Source organism: Epinephelus moara, chromosome 18 (genome assembly GCF_006386435.1).
Source record: "Epinephelus moara isolate mb chromosome 18, YSFRI_EMoa_1.0, whole genome shotgun sequence".
NCBI lineage: Eukaryota > Metazoa > Chordata > Actinopteri > Perciformes > Serranidae > Epinephelus > Epinephelus moara.
In genome coordinates, this window is record NC_065523.1 from 21,060,404 (window position 1) to 21,079,431 (window position 19,028).

Sequence of the window (19,028 nt, forward strand, 5' to 3'; positions counted from 1 at the left end):
ATCCCTTCTGTGCATGTATACAACCATTCATTTTAAAGTTTTGCTCAGAAAGCATTTTGTTAATTGGGTGATCTCGCCTTATATTAATGAGGGAAATGCTTGAACCAATTATAATAGGACAAGCAATGGTGATGACGTAAGGGGCTATCCATTTGTAAAGGCAGCACTTGAGGAGAATCTTGTCACCTGGAGGAATAATACAGTTATAGTACATGGGATGTTGTGGTGTAATATTTCTATATGATGCATTGTTACTAATATAACACCAGCTAATGTGGAAATTAATCTATATTAGCTTTTCTATATAGTAGTCTACCGATTAACCCACCCGCAAGCTCTCGCTCCGTGGTGCTACGAGTTCAATGGTCAACGCGACGCAAACTGCTCGCGCAGCCCAGAACGTCCCACATACTCGCGCGACATCAACAACAATGGCAAACCGTAGTCTGTTTTGGTAGGAGATTTCTGATTGGAGCGAGACAGCCCGACAGCTCAGCCGCTGTGTTCACGTCTTATTTCTTCTTTTAAATCGGCGAGTTTTATTTCCCGGACGAGAGTGGTCGTCTATCGTTACATTTTCCGTTTTTAATTTTTTATTTCGAAAATGTGCGAGGCGCTGTTGGCAAGCTCACACAGTCTGTGCATGTGTGTCCCTGCTGCTTTTCTGCTGGGCTACGGCTACTAACCTAGCTGCTTTTCACTCGGTGGTTAGCTAACGTTAGCCTGGCCGCGTTTATTAACTTGAGGAGGGGAAAACACAAGCGAATGTAAAGCGAGCTTGTGCTATCTGTTTCGCGTTCACAGCCGTTAACTATTTTCCAACCGTTGCTGTCGGCTACGGTAAGAAGTGTTGTATGATTTGTCGTAGAAGATACTTTGCTGGCTAGCTAACAGGCTAGCTATTTGTGTGTATTCTTCGACTGAGGAAAACGGCGAGTTTTCTTTGAAAGTATGGATGACCAGACCAGGATGCTGACGGGTCTCACCGGACTCGCTGGACTAGCACAAGCCGATGTCGGTGACCCAGACTCGGTCAGGAAACAGCAGTCCCTCGGTCAACCTCAGCAAGACATAGGGGATATCCTACAGCAAATAATGGCCATCACCGACGAAAGCCTGGACGAAGCACAGGCCAGGTAAGACAAGCGAAGAGCCATTTTCCACACATGATAGCTAAGCTAAAGTGCGCTGTATGTGTTTTATTTCTGCTTTAGGGCTTAGTCTTTTCTCTGAAACGATCACATAAATTGAGGTAATGCTTAATTGCATCATTGATGCAACTTCACGTTACATTGTAATCCGCTGCTAAACCAATACATTAAGGTACAGAATAACTTGAACACCCACATTACAGTGCTGTTGTAGTTTGAAAGGAGGCTCTTTGTTACTTCAAATCGTGCTTTATTGTGTACTGTAGTTTGTAAACATGCTCACTCGGTTGAAAAGGGGCGATAACGTTAATCCTGTGTGGTTTATCAATGAAGTGTTAAATTAAAAAGTTTGAATTCCCTGTTGAGTCTGTGACAATGGTTGCCGTGCAAAATGCGCACAACCACTTGCCAAACACTGAAGCTGTATTTGTGATGCATGGATCTCTCGGTTTAAAAAATAGTTTAGGCCACAGTAGTGCATCTTTAATGCTTTCATTAACCCCTGCATACAGAAAACAATTCCTACATATTTCATGAGTTTTTGTTATCTCCCCATTGGCTCACAGGACCATATCCATTTAGTGACGCAAATATCCTTTTTACATCAACTAATAAAACTACCAAGAAGTGCGTCAACAACACACAAAAGCCCTTTTCTTAAGATAGTGCATGCTTTAAGTTGCTGGAGTCAGAGCTATCTGAGTATAAACTAGGCATTCTGGTCATGTTGCCAAAGCTTTCACATATCACTAATCAGACTATGGCAAATTAGATTTGCCTAATTATAACAACATGTATCAGGGATGCCGCTCCACGTCAAATGGGTGTCGATAACATTAGTCATTGAAATGCAAATGAGCTGATACATTAAGGTAAGGATTATTCAGTTGTCCCACGTATCAGCCCAGTGCTGCCTGTGATGACAGCAATCCTTCATTCATATGACTCGTCACTTAATGTTTGTGTTAGAGGTATTTTACGTAGCATTATTGTAGATTGTATGCGCGGCAGTGAGCCACTGACCCGCACTCATTTGCCATGTGGCTCAAGGAGCATAAGGTCAGTTTCAGATGAAGCGTCAGTATTTCAACAATAGACAACCGTCCACTGCAAGACCGTGGCCACAGTGTGATGTGTCATTAGCTAGTGATTTTCCACCCAACATTTGACCACCTGGTTCTCTTAATTAATTCACTCCTCTTTCACTCCCTCCCTCCCTGGTGTTCATCCTTTTCATTGTGTGCTGGGTGCAATCAATTCTCCTATAATGTGTACGCGAGTGCAGCTGTCCGCAAATCGAGTTTCTATTAATGAGATGGTGGTGAGGGGGAGGGATGATGCTATACCAGCAGCCTATGAACACTGGGATATTACCTTTTCTTCAGTAGAAGTTTGAGGACTCAATCAGGCCTTATTTCATGGACAAATGCAAATATTTTTCCTTTGGAATATTTCTTGCAGTCTAGTTTTCCCTCTCCCAAACCTTTTTTCGTTATGAATTGTAAAGACCATTTACTAAAGGTTGTACTGTAGTGAATAGAATAATGTAAATTTCAAATATTATGGTTTAAAGGGCCAATTATAGTGTAGGAAATCAAGTAGCTGGCCTATTAGTAGATGTTAACAGGCTATTCTGAAAAACTAATTAAAGGTGTGGCTGCTTCGGAAGTGCCAGAGGTGTCCTTGCTGTATGCTTGTATTGATCCAAACTCCCACTCAGAGCATGTCCTCCTCATGCCATTTATGTGCAGGATTAATACTAAAAAGAATGCAGCCTACTGGCAGTTCAGTGGACTTGATCGAAATTGTGAGGCCCATACAGCTCAAATCCTCGCTGCTGTCATGTGCATAGTATGTATGTGATCATTAAAGGCAATTCTGATAATAAAATATTCATCCACTGGACAGTATATGTTTAGCATTAGCCGACAGAGTAGCTTGCGCTAAGTGCTGAATCGTTAGGCTCAGGTTTACTTCAGGTAAAAGGACAAAACATAACGGTACCACATGTAGTCTGTAATAACAAATAGGTTTAAGATATAGCGGTAGGTATGACTTACATTGTACAGTTTTTATCAACATCATACTTAACTCTGATCAAGTTTGTCACCCACACATCAATCTTTCCCTCAGTCATGGTCTATAAATTAATTTGTCGTGGCTCACATGTGAGCATGACGCCCTTGTCGTGCAGGGTGGCAGTGTGTTGGGATGGGGAGTGGTCAGGGCAGCGCAAGAACTCGGTGTTGCAGAGTACACTTCCTGCGCACCATCCACCCTCATCCTCTCACCCTGTCGCCATATGTTCAGATGCTGGCCAGAGGAATCGCCGGCGCATTGGGGTGGATCAGACGACCCCACAGAGGGAGGGAGAGCAGGGGGGGGCATGGCAGGGGGTGGCCTGCCACTCAACTTCCAGCACAGGTCAGTACAGGACCGCATGAGCACCTCCTTCTCCCCCTCCTGCTCATACCCTCCATGCTGAAGGCAGCCCTCCCCCCAACTCAATCCAGCAGTGACAGAATTGGTGGACAAAATGACATATTAATGCTAGACACACTTCTTTACATCATACTGCCTCTCAGAATACTCTCACAGAAAGGCAGTCTTTCGTCGCAGTCTAATATACAGTAGGCGCACTATTTGCTAGTCCCCATGGTCCCCTCATTAATACTGCAGTGGACATTCACAACTGGAATTGGTGTTGAGGTCAGGTGTAGCCAAATCATATTCATCCGTGGTTGTTTTCACTGTGTTGTTAGTAATGTTATTTGGAAAATGAATTATTTATTTCAGGGTGATTTTCAGGTTTTTCTTATTTCATGTTTCCCAATTCATACTCATCAATAATGGAGGCCTCATGCTGGTTTTGTTTTTGTTTTTCACCTAAACTTAAACTGTATGTTGCACTTTTCTGATAACATATTTAAGTTGTTTCCACTGAAATCTGTTTTTCCAGTAAATGATGCCTGTTGTGATTTGTAAGACTCTCCATAGAACACCGATATGCCTGTGTTTTCTCTATTTATAGAACGAGTCATTAAAAATACAGGGGGTGCACAAAACTACAGAAACATTTTTACAGGATAATGCAATATTACAACAGCACTATAAACTACACACAGTCATTGTAGAGTAAAATAAAACACCTCTGACAGTAATAATGGAACATTATGAGCTACACTGTTGTAGCATGCTTGTAGTGCATGCTTAGTTACATGTCTTTGTTATTTGTGCCTTTCAAACCTATTTCAATGTGAAAAACATTACTTTTAAAATGTGGTGCTGTGCGTACTCAGCACTCCCTCTCCCTGTCGGTACAGTAGTTAACGTTGGAGACAAGTCATTTAGGGTCGTATTAGGAATGGGGCTTTGCCACAGCATTCCAGTTTTCTAAATTTTAATACACATGTAAGCTGTATGGGTGTGTGTGGGTGCATGGATGTGTATTAGCAGGAAATTTTGTTGCTGAGGTGTTCTGATTTGATTATGGTGAACTGTAGAAGTTTTGCCCTTTCTCCTTTAATTGCTATTAGCCTGTTTGGCAATAAAGAGAACGTCTCTGATTAAATTAAAATTGCAACTTAATCCTAATCCTCTCTATCAACTCACCATCTTCTTTCATGAAACAAGTCTTTCTGTTAGAGGTAGAAATTAGATTACTGTGTATTAACTCTGGAATCTGGTGCTCAGTAATGATGACCTTGAGGTTTGGCATCATTACCTGTCCCACAGTGCAAAGCATCCAAATGACAACATTACTCTTGCTAGTTCAGATTGACGCATCAGGGATGTTTCTGCACTGACAATGGCATTTGACAATTTAAAATGCCTTTAAACAACATGGCTCTGTCCTGCTGTGTTGCACTACACTCTTGAAATGCTGTATGCATAATACATACAGCTCCTCTACCTGTTTTATGGGGGAGGACATGGAATGACTTGAGATGGAGGTCTGTTTATCGTAATCCTCCTCGCTCTCTCCCTCTCTTATTCCCTCTTCTCTCTTACAGGAAGCATGCCCTGAACTGTCACAGAATGAAGCCAGCCCTCTTCAGCGTTCTCTGTGAGATCAAAGAGAAGACGGGTGAGTTTCTACTTCACTCGTTCTCTTTGTGTTCTCCAGTCTGCACAGGTTGTAACCTAGTGTTGAGATGCAGTGTGCCTTTGTTCCAGTTCCCCTGGCTCCAAGTTTCCTTTTTAACGGCCTCTCAGAGAACTCTATTGATTGGATATTGGTTGAATTAGTTGCAGAACTGAGGTAGCTGCATGTGTTGTACATGCTTTGGTTCAGAATCATTCTAAATATGCACTGCTGTTTTGGTTTTTTTTTGTTTTGGCCCAGTAATTATAGAAACTTAACCTATTTTTGGCTGCTGTCCAGACTTCACACTGACCAGCTGAAACTAATCTTAGTGGATCGGTGCGTTTGAAACCTGAGTCAGACCGTAGAAGTTGCTGCAGAACATGCTAACAACTCTGACTACACATGCTTTTTTATCAGCTTGCCATTTTGTTCTCCATTCTGACCTGGAGCCCCTGAATGCAGAAATACACCCTGCTTGGTTTGACATTTATGCATTCCTGTCAGTTTCAATCTCGGATGATGAAGAGTCGATGACAAAATGTATGAATGATACAACCAACAGGCTCTTACAATTAGCTGAATGTCACAGCAGTATTTACTATGATAAAGCAGGGTAGTAAAGCCCCGCTGCTACCACTACCAGAAAGTATCACTTCCAAATTCTTAGATTATAAAATCAACCCTGATCTCGACAGAAAGTTCATGCACAGCTCGTTGACAGCAGGCAGATATGAAAAACTCCGCAGGGGTTATTGTTTTACAGTCACACTGTTATGCTATTTCAGTACAAAGAGATGCTCTATTCTCCCACACTGTTAAAACAGCTACACCACACAGTGTAGGGTAATTGTGTATTGGGAATACATTGATATGCATATCAATGCAGTACCGACATCCAAACACAACATGCAAAGCAACAAGAAAGTGCTCTGACACTGTCTTAACAAATAATGTTATATTTCATATACACGTGATCTGATGGAAATTATTGCCTATGTAAATATCTCAGATTTGCTCTTACTCATACAATTATTCAGTAAGTAAACACGCTGCTTATTCTCATCTTGTTAGCTATTCGAGTCAGCTATCTGACAGATTCTAGTGTGGTTCAAAGGCGCAGGCCGGGGATGGATGGCAGATTGATGGTTATGGTAGTGTAAATGGGGTGCGTTTTTGAATCCTCTCCCTCTACCACTCTCTCTCTCTCTCTCTCTCTCTCTCTCTCTCTCTCTCTCTCCGTTCTTGTCTTTCTGTGTGCTTTGCTCTCTTTCACTTGCCTTGTGTATCTTCTAACAGCAAACCTCTCTTGTTCAAATACAATTTGAAAATGCTGCACTGCTGCCTGTTGTGGCCCTCTGTCAATAATGTATTATTGCTCTCCAGTGATTGGACAAAAGTAAAGGCTGGGCTTGAGTGAGTGGGGCAGGGTACACTGTTTCCCAGGCAACCAGTGGTCTTATTTACCCTAATGCCATTCACTTTGATTTTCACATTTAGTCTCCCAGCAAACTAGAGAGATGGTCTGTGAGTGCTCTTACAGTAAGCCAAGCAGAAAAACAGACAAGGCATTGAGGTAGGTTAACAATAGATTCACGCTTGAGGTGAATATGCCAACCATGAGATATAGAGATCTTTGGCTTTGCCTGTACTCTGCTGGCCATCTGCCACGCAATGCCCTCCTAACTGCACTGTGTACCTGCTTTGGCATTTCTCTGCTACTCCATCAGACCCCCTGCAGGCCCCATTATGTGCCTCTGGAATGTGAATTGACTTCTCTTCAGTGCATCTTGTGGAAGACCCAATCAGTAGTCCTCTAGTATCTCCACAGATTTTCTGCAGTCTTTTTTCAATAACAAACATGCACTTGTGTCGGCGCGCCCACATACACACTCTGTCTCTCTTGCGCACACACGCACACACTGAACAAGGATAAAAGCAAACTCGGTCTTGGGTCTACTCCTACTGCCTCGGTCTTGTCCTCTCCCCCTCCCTCCCTCTGCCTCGCTCCCATTCTTGAAAGAGAAGACTTGCTCTGAACTCGGGGCTTTGATATGGTAATGTAATGGTGGTGGTGGAGGAGGGGAGGTGGGGTGTGGGGGATGGGAGGTGAATTCCTCTGAGTGCTGCAGTTGGTTAGATTGTTTTCATTGTAAAGGAAATGTTCTGCGCAAATGCCAGTGCCCCCCACCTCCCCACTGCCACCACCCCAAATCACCCCCCTATTTTACAACAGTGCCTGCGTTGTCCTGAGTTCTCATATTAAACATGACCTCCATCTGCGTGAAATTTGATTCTTGTTAATACTTTATTAAAGATACACTCCAAAAAAGAAATTAAAGCACTTGGAGAGAGACGGGAAATGATCAAAGTTGAGAGCCAGTGGCTTTGCTTCAACTCAGTTCTGTTCTCCCTCGCTCTCATGGGTATTTGCTGTAAAAATAGCTCTTGGTGCAATGGGACAGCTTATGCCAAAATCTCTCACAAGCCACTGCAGCTACTCTCAGAAGTTTTTCATTTAGTTTGGGCATGTTTGTGGCATTTCTCCTTACTTTTATGCATTCCTCGTGCTTCACACATGACAACATTGAATCTGTCACTCACTCTGTTCTGTCACCCTGCTCGAGTCCCTCTCTTCAAGCCTGAATATTCCTGGTTGTTTATTTTTGGACAGGTTTTAAATGAAAATAAAAATAGTTTTTGAAGTGGAATTAAAGCTATACAGTTTTTTTTAGCTAAGAGATGGCAAAGTGTATTTCGAATCTCTTTCTCCTCCCCCTCACTTGGACAAGTTCACACCCCAACACTTGCCACTCATCTTGATAAGCTGTCTGATAAACAACTCTGTGGGATAATGCTGCTAGTTGGCTGTGTAGAAATACTGGCAAACTGGCAGGCATCCTAACTATTTAAGACTATAATGGCCAGCTCTGCGTCGCCTCTTACCGTTAAAAGTAAATGAACCAGTCACCATTGTTATGATATGCATATACATACCTGCACACCACCACTCTTATGAGCCATGTATCCCTCAGCAGCAACAGTGAGGGTTTAACAGCAAGGACATCCTGATGGCCTGTAGCCAGTGTGATGTTAACTTGAGCCAGTTGATTGCTCTGTTAGGTGCCCAGTTGTGCCAGTTTCCTAACAATGTGTCTGGGTATTTTCTGTCTGCCTCTGCCACAGGCCCACTCCCTTCTCTCTGTGCATTATCTGACCAGCCTCTGAGTCCATCAGATAGTTTTAATAGAGCACATGCTTTGCCTGATCCTTTAAATAATGAGTAAACCATTAGGATGAAAATGAAGATCAGTCCTGTAATGTTTGTTTAATTTGACAGTGATGTTTACCTACGCTGGATGGAAATGTCTTATTTTTCTAAACACCTACAAGCACCAGCATTTCATAGTTGATGCCTGCCAGCAGAGCCAGCAGCACTTAGCTAGTATGTTGGCAAAGCGGCTAGCTGACAGCCCATCATCACATCCTATTAATGTTTTGACAAGATGGATGAATGGTGAGATTTAGCCAACTCCACGAACTCGCTCTCTGGTTTATGTTTTTCACTGCTATCCCTGGTTAATATAAAAGCTTCTACTGTTTAGTTATGTTATCTTATCAATAAATTGAAATACATATTGTAAAATTGAATGAATATGAATTAGACTATGTGATGAAGAAAATATGGCTGTCTTATTGACAGTCCAGAGTTGTACAATCCTACTTCAAAGGAGTATAAACCACCATGCAGCTTCTTGGCGTTTAATAAGCCTTCAAAGTGGTTCATATTTTATCTACTCTGTAACCTGTGGCAACACACACACACACACACACACACATACACACCAGTGCAGCCCCTTGTTTTTAGGAGTGCAAGCTTTATCAGAATGTGTCCTTGTATTATTTTCTGTTTGCCTATAACCTTCTACACAACATTCAGGGTAACCAAACTATTAAACAATTTATGTTAAAGGACCAGGGTGTAGGATGTATTGGGAAAAGTGGTATATAACAAACATAACTGTTTTCATTAGTTTATAATAACCTGAATTGTTGTTTTCATTATCTTAGAATGAGCTGTTTATATCTACGTATAGGGGGTCGTTTCATATAATCTGCCATTTTGTTCTTAAGTAGTACAGAACGAACAAACCAAACACTGGCTCTAGATAGTGTTCTGCAACCTCATCTCTAGAAAACACAAAATCTTACATATTGGATCTTCTAATCAGTTTATTGGGGTCATAATAATAAAGCTTTATTGCAGACACAGGTCCATATAACACAACATACAGTATCTACAGTAATTAGGAATGTATACAACTAGTTGACTTGTCGCTACCCTCACTAGTCAACACCAGAAATACTAGTTGATTAAACTTATTATTGGATTATAATTATATTAATGTAGACATTCACATTATATATTAATGTAATTTGCAGTGAAATGTCTTCCTACTAAAATTTTGCCATAGAAAAACAAGCATCTATTAGCTACTAATGTTAACAACGTTAGTTTACAAAAACAAAATAATAGGAAAAACAAAAAAGACACTGGCCTGCGAGCCCTGCTTCACAGGTACGACGGTGGAAAGTGCAACAGTGATGACATCTTGTCAAAAAATCAGTATGGTTTGGTATTTTTAGTGAGTTTTTCTCATGTACAGTGTTCACTTATTTTAGCAGCATTTAAATGTGAGTATAAGTTTAAACTTCCATTTAAACGTCAGGGAAAGCAGTTGTTAGTCATTCCTAGTTTTAATGTTTTTACAAACCATGTAAGTTCCTTAACCAAATATTGCCTCACCTAGGCATTCAAAAGCTGCCTACATACCATTTGAGCAACATAACAGCCCCAATTACATGTTAATTGAATTACAACATGATTGTAGTTGTAAAAACACTGAAACAAAACACTGCTTAAATTCACACATAGTTGCCAGGTGTTAATTCACAGCCAGAATAAACACTTAGCATTTCCAAGCCTTTAGAGAGCTAATTTAAATTTGTATATCTTGATTTTAGAGGCCATGCTTGAAAGTTGACAGCAAAACATCACACACCTGTGTTATTCAGTTGGAGGCTCTCAGTTTTTGTTGGGGAAAAAACCCAATCAGCCCCACATGATTGATCTAGATGTTTGTATTCTACTGACTTTGACAGACTACAGTACATGAAGTCTAGTGAATCACATGCCTCATTAAAGCAACTTAATTATTATTAGTTTTCAAAGAGCCCAATTTGGAACAGAGCCATAAAATTTTATGAGTTGTTAGGAACCTGTGGGAAGTCTTTTATTATATTTTTATGAGGGGAAGCATACATTGCCTTTTAAGCCAAAAGCAGTAACAAGATAAAAATAGTTTGAGGTAGAAATGTGACCAATGTGAAGCCACCAAACCGGCATTGGCAGTTTTACTATCACATGGGTTTAAAACAAGAATAGGCCACCAACCTTTGTACAGCCACAACAACTTTTCACTTGGTCAGACCCTCTGGTTTTCTATTTTAAAGATACAGATTTATATTTACACTCGCTATGTATTGGTGCTGGATTATCTCATTGGCTTTTCAGGATCTTCTCTTGTGTTTTGTGGTGTCCTGCCACTCAATCGCTTTTTTTTTGTTCTTTCCCTGGCTCCTTTGCAGAAGAGAACGAAAAAAGATAGAGTGTGTGTTGGGGGGGGGTGCAGAAGCGATACAGGGAGATTGATGAGGCAGTAAGAGCAGGAGTAATTACTCGGTGTCCATTCCCCAAGCCAGATTGGCAGACGGCTAATATCACACAGACCCCTGGCCCTGACAGACACACCCCCACCCCCCACCACCCAACTCAAAGTGGGGAGGCAGAGCACCCCAACCTTCAGCCTAGGCCTAATGGTGTGTGGGCCAACTGATTTCCTCATGTGGTATTATTCCTGTAGGAACTGGGCCTCTGGATATTGACAGGGGGAACTGCTGTCTGGGGTGTGTTGTAGGATGGGAACAGCTCAGTGGAATTGTTCACCTTCAAGACTGCTGCAACATGATTTTGGCCATGATGAAGAGCAGTGATTTGGCTGTGCTGTCACTCAGTATTTCACGGGGATCAGGGTAGCTGGATATGGACAACCGAGTGTAAAAATGACTAAATCTCTAATGGTTGACAAGCATTGTGTTGTGAATTGCATTATAGCAGGACAGATCTAGGACTTTTGTGTGATGTAATTTGTGAAGAATGATTTACACTTTGACACAAGGACAGTTGGAATAGGAGACGGGTCAGAGTTAATTAAGCATTTGCTTATTTGCCTGATAGTTGAAACTGGTGACGGGTCTTTTGAGAAAAGCGACGAGAGAAACTGAAATTAAACCGAAAAATTAATTAAATATATTTCTGCCATATTTTTAATTAGGGTTACTTACTAAATTAAGGGCAGAAAATGAAACTTAGCAACACTCAGGAAGTGCGCACACACATACTGGTGACAGACAGCACTGAAATTTAATTGGCCACAGTGACACGATATGTAAGGCACCGTGTTTTTGCACACTTTGGATCCACGAAAATTCCCATCAATTCATGCCTAGCAACAAGAAACCAGGAAATATTGAGTGACCCATCAGCATTGGTCAGGGATCACCCACAGGGCCGACTCCTACCTCTTCATCTCATCTGCCCTCCCTCTCAGCATGTCCATGCCTCTCACACTGCTTTTAGGCTTTGCTCTTAAAAGAAGCCGGCGTCTCTTTAATTAAAGATATGTAAATGTGGTCTCAGCTGGATTGCATTAGTTTGGTGGCGGTGGGGTGGGAGAGTGTCGGAGCCTGGCTCCTAATCCTGACTAATTAAGGATTAATTACAATTGATGGGAGCCTTCCACCCCTCTGCAGTAGTGCACGTTGCTGTCCCAGACAGTATGTTTGTATATTTCACACCATGTCATAAATGCAGGGGAGAGATGGAAACATCAGGGCTAGTGAGGGGGGGGGTTAGCAGCCACCCCGAGATTAGCAGCATGCATTGGGTAATTACAGATACTGGGAGGCCAGTGCTCCTTTTAATCTTGTGGCGCTCTTCATCGGTATAGATGGATGATGATGTACTAGCACTTTTTGTTAATCCAGAATAAAACCATATTCTGGGAGGATGATTGGTTTATTTTTCCCTCAGTTTGTAAGATGTGTATTCATTTATGTGTGTGCTGGTTGCAAAGCCAATTTAGGGAACCCTCCTGTAAAACCACTGGTAAATTGTTATCCTGACCAGCGAGACATATTATAGACAGAGATCTCATCCCTTACTAAGCTGGTACATCGGACCTGTGCAGACTAACCATGTAGCCTCAGCTCTCTCTGGCACCATCTGACTGTGTCATAATGCTTGTTCACTTGTTATAAATGGGCACTGCTCTTCTGATCTATCGCTTAATTGCCACCTAATTTGCATAACAGTGCAAATTAACGACCTCTCAAATGAGCGTTCATTTTTCACAAAGTCTTTAGGAGCTCCTTAAGAGTCTGTGCTAATGAGCACAGGAGGCAGCTGGCCTGATGAGAGTTGACTGGGGGAAGATCCTAGCAGTGCTTTAACAAGCCTCCTGCTTAGGTGCTCTTCGTCATCCTCCTCTTCCTCCTGTGACATTTCAGGTTCTTTCTTCCATGTCTCTTCGTTTTTCTCTGTGTGCAGAACTGTACTAGACTGGGGGTATCATGTAGGAGATGTAGTTACGGGTGCTCAGCAGTGTTTAATAAACCCTTGAAACACCATTCGTTGGGCAATATTAACACCAAAATATTTTCATGAAAAAGATCTTGTATCGCTCAGTCACCTAAAATAACACCTCAGTGTGCGGTCCGTTACCAGTTAGGCTCGCAGCATGCTCCAAATTGAATCATTTTTTCTCACATTACTGAACACAAGCTATGAGCAATTGCCAGTGTACTCACCACAACTCGAGGCCTGTTTAATGCTGTCCACGCTACCTGGATAAGTTTGGGAGTCACAGGCTGGTTAGCCTGCCCACACTTTTGTGACTGAAGCCTAATGTTGTGCTTCTTTTTGGTCAAGCCCAACGGTAAATGCACAAAATATGACTTTCTGACGTTTGTCTTATACTATATCAGTCTTATTCAAGGTGATTTATTTAAAGTTTTAATGGGTATTTTCAATATTGATATGTCAACTAAAACTGTGTTATAAGGAATGTAGTATGTACTGATTTTAATAGCTTGTGCACCCATTTGCGGAGGTGGCTAATAATTTGTATCCTCTGGGTTACATTTAAAGGGACTGCATTAATATGATTGCTAGGCTTGAGATGATAACTGGTGTGTGTGTTTGTGTGTATTGTCCCAAAAATAATTGCAATACACAATATTATTGTCATTTTAAGACATTTTACACCACGGGCATAATGACAGTATATTGGCATAGTAACAAAAGCACATCCTTTCAAGAGCAGTGAACTTTTAATTCAACCAGAAATGACAGTAAAATGTGTCTTAGCTTTGTTTTTTTCTGTTCTTTCAGCTTAGGCAATGAGAAAAAAACGCTCAGGCGCTATGCCCATGTCTTATAGTCAAATAATGGAAACATTTTCTGCAGTTTATTCTGGCATTGTGTTGGCTAAAATTTAGGTGACATTTTTATGCAACACAGTGGACAATATCTTATCATACATGAACTGAGATATAGACATGGCTGACCACGTTAAGTTGATAATGAAATTATAGTGAAAGGCCTAATGATTGCTATCTAGTTTAATTGTCAGTGTTCTCAAGCTTTAATACAGTTTTTATTTGCTGATCAATTTTTTACAGCCTATTTTTACTTTACTGGGATGGCTATCAGGAATGTATTTTCAATAATTTGCCAAATGCATGCATATAAATTGTAGACGTAAGGAAAAGACATTGCAGCTCCCTTTTTGCCCAGTTTCTGTTCAAATTAAGTGACAACACAAATTGATCTATCCCTCATTAGTGTTTGTGTGTGTGTGTGTGTGTTTGTGTTTGTGTATGACCATTCAAGGGGGGTACACGTAGTCATCGCTCGAGTGTCCAAGCCTCTCTCTTTAGTTAATTAAGGGCTGATTAATGATGTGTTGGACTGAAGTGTTGTGTTTGCCCAAGGTGTGAGTTCTCCAATTCACACCTTAATCAGACCACACTGTGTTTGCTCTGAATGCTTACCTCTCCGTGTGTGTGCGTGTTTGTGTTTTTTTTTGTGTGTGTGTGTGTGTGTGTGTGTGTGTCATTGTGGGGGGCTGCGTGCAACAGGACTCTTGTGGACTACCCAAACAGATGCTGATTAGCGTGAGCTGCTTAAAGTAGGAATAGACATATGGATTAGGCTCATTAAGTTGACTGCACTCCACAAATAAAACACCATTTTAGAAGAATGGGGTACACACACATTTTATGTTGAATTTTCAGTAGAAATTTAGCTTCTCCCAAAATCCATTTGGCAAAAAGCCCATCAGGGAAATTATTCATTTTTAATGCCATATTCTACAACTCGCCCAAGGCAACATTTTATTCACCCAAGCAACCCATATTCCACCGAAATGGCCTGGTAAATCAAAATACTATATGCACAGAGGAACTTGTTTGAGAAAGTCGACATTAATCAATTGTTACAGCATATGATTTTGTAAAGAAAGTGCCACTGGCATCAAGGCTGCTACTTAGATTGCTAAAGACTGCTATCATGATATGAGCACGTGATTTTACATTAAGACTTAACTGGGTGACTAAGTGGACATAATGAATGTGAAGTTTGTATTTCACTGCATGGATTTAAAGGTCAAGGACTTTGATGAAACTGCTCTCTCTTATCTCCAAAGCCACTCATCACTGTTTTCTGCATAGCGAAAGGCAAGCTGATCCAACATGAGAATTTAGAAAAATATAATTCAGATAAGGTCTGGTCTAGGAGTGGGCGATATGGCCAATATCCTTTATCACGGAAACGTTATCACAGTAATTGTTCTGTAGGTTAAATTAAGATATGGTTTGAATAACCACACCATACTTTATCACAATGATTATCTTTGTCTTTTATTTGGGGCTTCCATACAAACAACAAACAGTGGCCTCACATTAAAAGTTCTTGAGAACAACAGAACAATTCTCCTCCATGTCTGCCCAAAATTATATTACCCTGTGAGGCAGCTGGATTTAAGAGATTATGCAATAGATCACATGAGAACCCAGCCCCAATTTGCTACATAGCCTGCCCTGAATAGCTCCAGACATAAAAATGATATTGCCAAATCTCTACTGGTGGATACATTTCTTCTAGGGATGTCACAATAGCCAGTACTTTGGTGTTTAGTTGATGCCTAAATTCTGAAATTATGGCAGTGCTTGTTAGTCTCCAGTACCTTCGATAGCCAGATCCCTTTGGCATAATTGGCACTTTACTTTCGGGGGGGTCATCTTTGTAAATTTTGAAACTATTCTAGATGCTTGGCTATTTTTGACATATAGCTAGCGTATCTGTAAGCCTGTCATGGGTGGTCAGACAATTGGAGTCACAAGACTTACTAAGTTTGAATGTCCTTGTCTGAGAATAATTAATAATTAATGGCAATGTATAATGAATTATGTTGGATTTCTATTTCTTAATTTAGGGACTATTTGGGATTTTGAAGGGAAAATGGAGCGTTAGAATACTTATTTGGATATCGATTACCATGGCAGTGATTCAAGCTTCGAAGCACTCAGGTCAGCCCTTGTACCAGGGATGCAACTCTTTCGGACATGATGGGGCAGCATGGGGCTGAGCCTCTATTCTGTGCTGTGCGCTGCATGTTAAGCTTTTTCTGGTTGCCTCAAGATAAAAATTGTTTAACCTTGGGTGAAATGCTGCACACTTCACTGTCACCCAGCCATCAAATTACAGTGGAGGAGGGGCAGGATTAATTTTATTTTAAATGTTCTTAATGTTGGAGTTAGTAGCCCCTTTTATAACGCCTGTTCGTTGTGGGAATATCGTGCTGTTATGTTGCCCCATAATTCTGTATACAAGTTACGATTAGAGATGTGGGGACAGAGCGGTCTTACCTTTAAGCCGCCACAGGAGGCAGTAATAGCACTGAAACGGTGTCTGTTTAAAAAGAACAGCTTGCAAGACGGGATCATGGACAGCATGGGTGTGACCTTATGACGACATGTTATGCTTGCGACCCACTGCGGGTGATCTAAAAAGAAGCAGTTAGTGGCTAACTCGAAGAAGAACAGCGGCTGTTAATGGCTGCAAGTTCGGAAAACGTTTGTTGAGCTCCTCACCCATCGTGCAGAGGATGAGATCAGCATCCATATAACAGGAAAGGTAAATGATTGTTATTGACAAATTAATGTCACTGTTGTATAGAAACTGCTGCTGACGTGTCAGTTTTATGTCACACAAGAGGCTGACACTGTTAGATTACATGTCATGCCTGTCGCACCTCTTGATTCTGGAATGAAATGATGATGCCGCTGTTTGGTTCTGTTTGAAAATGCAAAGGAGGCATGAAGAAGGGACTTTGTTGTGGTCCTACATAAGATTTTTTGTTTTGTTTTCGTTCTTGTTTTTAACCAAGGTATTAGATTGGGTATTGAGAATTGTGGAATTTCACTGGTATTGGTATGGACTACTATATTTTTGGTATTGACACATACCTTATTTCGACTCTTGCCCTGTAGGCTATATACAGTCATATTGTCCAACACTAGCCTGGTCATGTTTGGGTTTTGTAACACTTCTGCTTAAGGTACCCCAAAATTTGAATCTAGAGCCGTATTTCATGGAATCAAATTCAACCATGCGGGTTTTAAGTAACTCTTTTCAGTGCCATGCATGGTACAGGGAGAGGTTTATTCTGTTTAAGAGTGACAATCTGAAAGAGTAGTTTAAATAGGCAGATTTTCCTAAGCTACATTTGTATTGCCCAGGCACTATTTTACATCCTGCAAACAGTTTTAATCCTCATGCAAGGTTTTACCTATCATAGCTCCAGAGCTCCAGTCGAGATTTGTTTTTGAGCGGTAGATTTGCATATTCATGTAGCATATTTTCATTGTGAAAAGCATCTTTCTATGGCCCATTCTCTTTATCTGAATTCTCTGTCTGTAATGAAAGGAAAAACTGATGTTTTCACAGTCCTATCTTTTCACTCTTTCTGGCTCGCTCGCTCTCTGGCACGTCTGTACTCTGGATTCTGTATATTTCTGTAGCCTCTCTCTCCGTCTCCCTCTCTGTGTCTCTTCCTCTCTCGCACACATATCTTCTCCTGTGACTCCTTTTTTCAATTCTCCTTGGTTCTCCTTCTACCCTCTCTCTCTCCTTACCTTTTTTTCCCCTTTTTTTTCCTTCTCTATCCTTCCCTCTCTCTCCCGCTCCCTTGCTCTCTCCCAGTGAAAGGCTGAGAATACCCAAGGGAGCTGATGCAATTAAAATGCTAATCCTGTCTGTCTACAGAGAGAGGGAGAGGGGGGGCTGACAGCATGAGGGATTGCGGCTCACATGGAGAACTCGACTGAAATGGAGAACAGAGGGAGGGAGGGGGGGCACTCGGGGAGGTGGGTGGGGGTGCGCTGAAAGGGAGAGGGGGGAGGGGATGTGTGTTGGGGGGAGACAGAGTGAAAAAGGGGATGCTAGCGAGGGAAAAGACAGACAAGGATAAAGCTTGTGTTGTGAGCTGAGCAATGATATACTGACTGCGTTTAAGTCTTATCTATCCCTATGTGTGGAAGGCATTACAGTTAATGTACAGCACTACACTATTGGATAGGTTGTTCACCCTTACCTGCACCACTTCATATATTGTGTGTTGTGTCTGCACAGCGCACCGTTTCCACATTGGCTGTGCAGAAATGAGAATGATTATGTATGCAGTGAAAGCCCAGCTGGATACCCTGAATATTTCATAGTATGTGTTGCTCGCTCCGTCTCTCAATGCCACACAGCCCAGCTAGGGTGGTAACGTGTGCATAATGGTGTGATTTCTAAGAGCTGTGGATGCAGGCTGTGGGCCTTAAGTTGTCTTCCTATTTTAAAAAAAGGGGAATTTAAGTATCATTACTTACAGCGCTCCTGAGTTTTCGTCCCTCAGTAGCAGAACCAGCCCAGCGGCGATGTCATGAGCTAGTTGATCAAAAGGAAACGCTGCTTAGATTTTGGCAAAGCAGCCAGCCAGCTTTCAGACCTGTAGATTTTTATTATTGTGTGTACCGCTCAGGATTAGCATGGTAGTTTTGTGAGTGGGAGATGTTTGGACTCTCTTTAATTGTACCTGCGTCTATGTCATATGGTCTTTTTCTGTGCAGTATCTTAACTCATCTCAACAGCTGCTATAATACCACTAGGCCACTAGACTGTGCATGAGTGCAATTGTGGGTAATCACAGCTTAATTGGAGTAATTAGGGGAATGTAGGGGCATTAGGCTACAGCTGGGGGCCATAATGAGGAGTGGGGGCAAAAGGGAGGGGGAGAGGTGAGAAGCTTCAAGAGCCACAGTTGCCCTCTTCACTGTAGGTCAGTTGTACTTCTCAGTGGATGGACAGTGAAGATCTGCCCCACACATGACTACGTACAGTCTGAAATGTACGTGGTGGGATGGCCTAAATTTTGTCAGCGCACACAAAACTTTAACTGCCATCCGAGCGTAGACACAGCATCTAAATAGTCAAGTAGATTCAACAGGTACAGAAAAAATACCTCTGGTGCTTGATCAATATATTAGCTATAGGTTTACCGACAAGGAAGTGCAGAGATCGTTGGTGAATGGCTGAAAGCGAGGAAAAAGAGGAGGGAAAGAGATGG

At 41.7% G+C, this 19,028-nt stretch overlaps 1 protein-coding gene across 4 annotated transcripts in view; it reads left to right on the forward strand.

The window, feature by feature from the left end:
- Window positions 1–200: 200 nt before the first annotated feature.
- pbx4 (pre-B-cell leukemia transcription factor 4) overlaps window positions 201–19,028 on the forward strand; it is a 33,220-nt gene continuing 14,392 nt past the window's right edge. The window contains exons 1-3 of one of the 4 annotated variants that reach the window (XM_050068867.1): window positions 208–1,136; window positions 3,462–3,575; window positions 5,165–5,238. In XM_050068867.1, the coding sequence (XP_049924824.1) occupies window positions 952–1,136; window positions 3,462–3,575; window positions 5,165–5,238 (373 nt within the window). In that variant the 5' untranslated portion in view covers window positions 208–951. Of the gene's footprint in view, window positions 1,137–3,461; window positions 3,576–5,164; window positions 5,239–19,028 lie in introns of all 4 variants that reach the window. The other 3 variants (XM_050068866.1, XM_050068869.1, XM_050068868.1) reach the window with 3 other exon arrangements.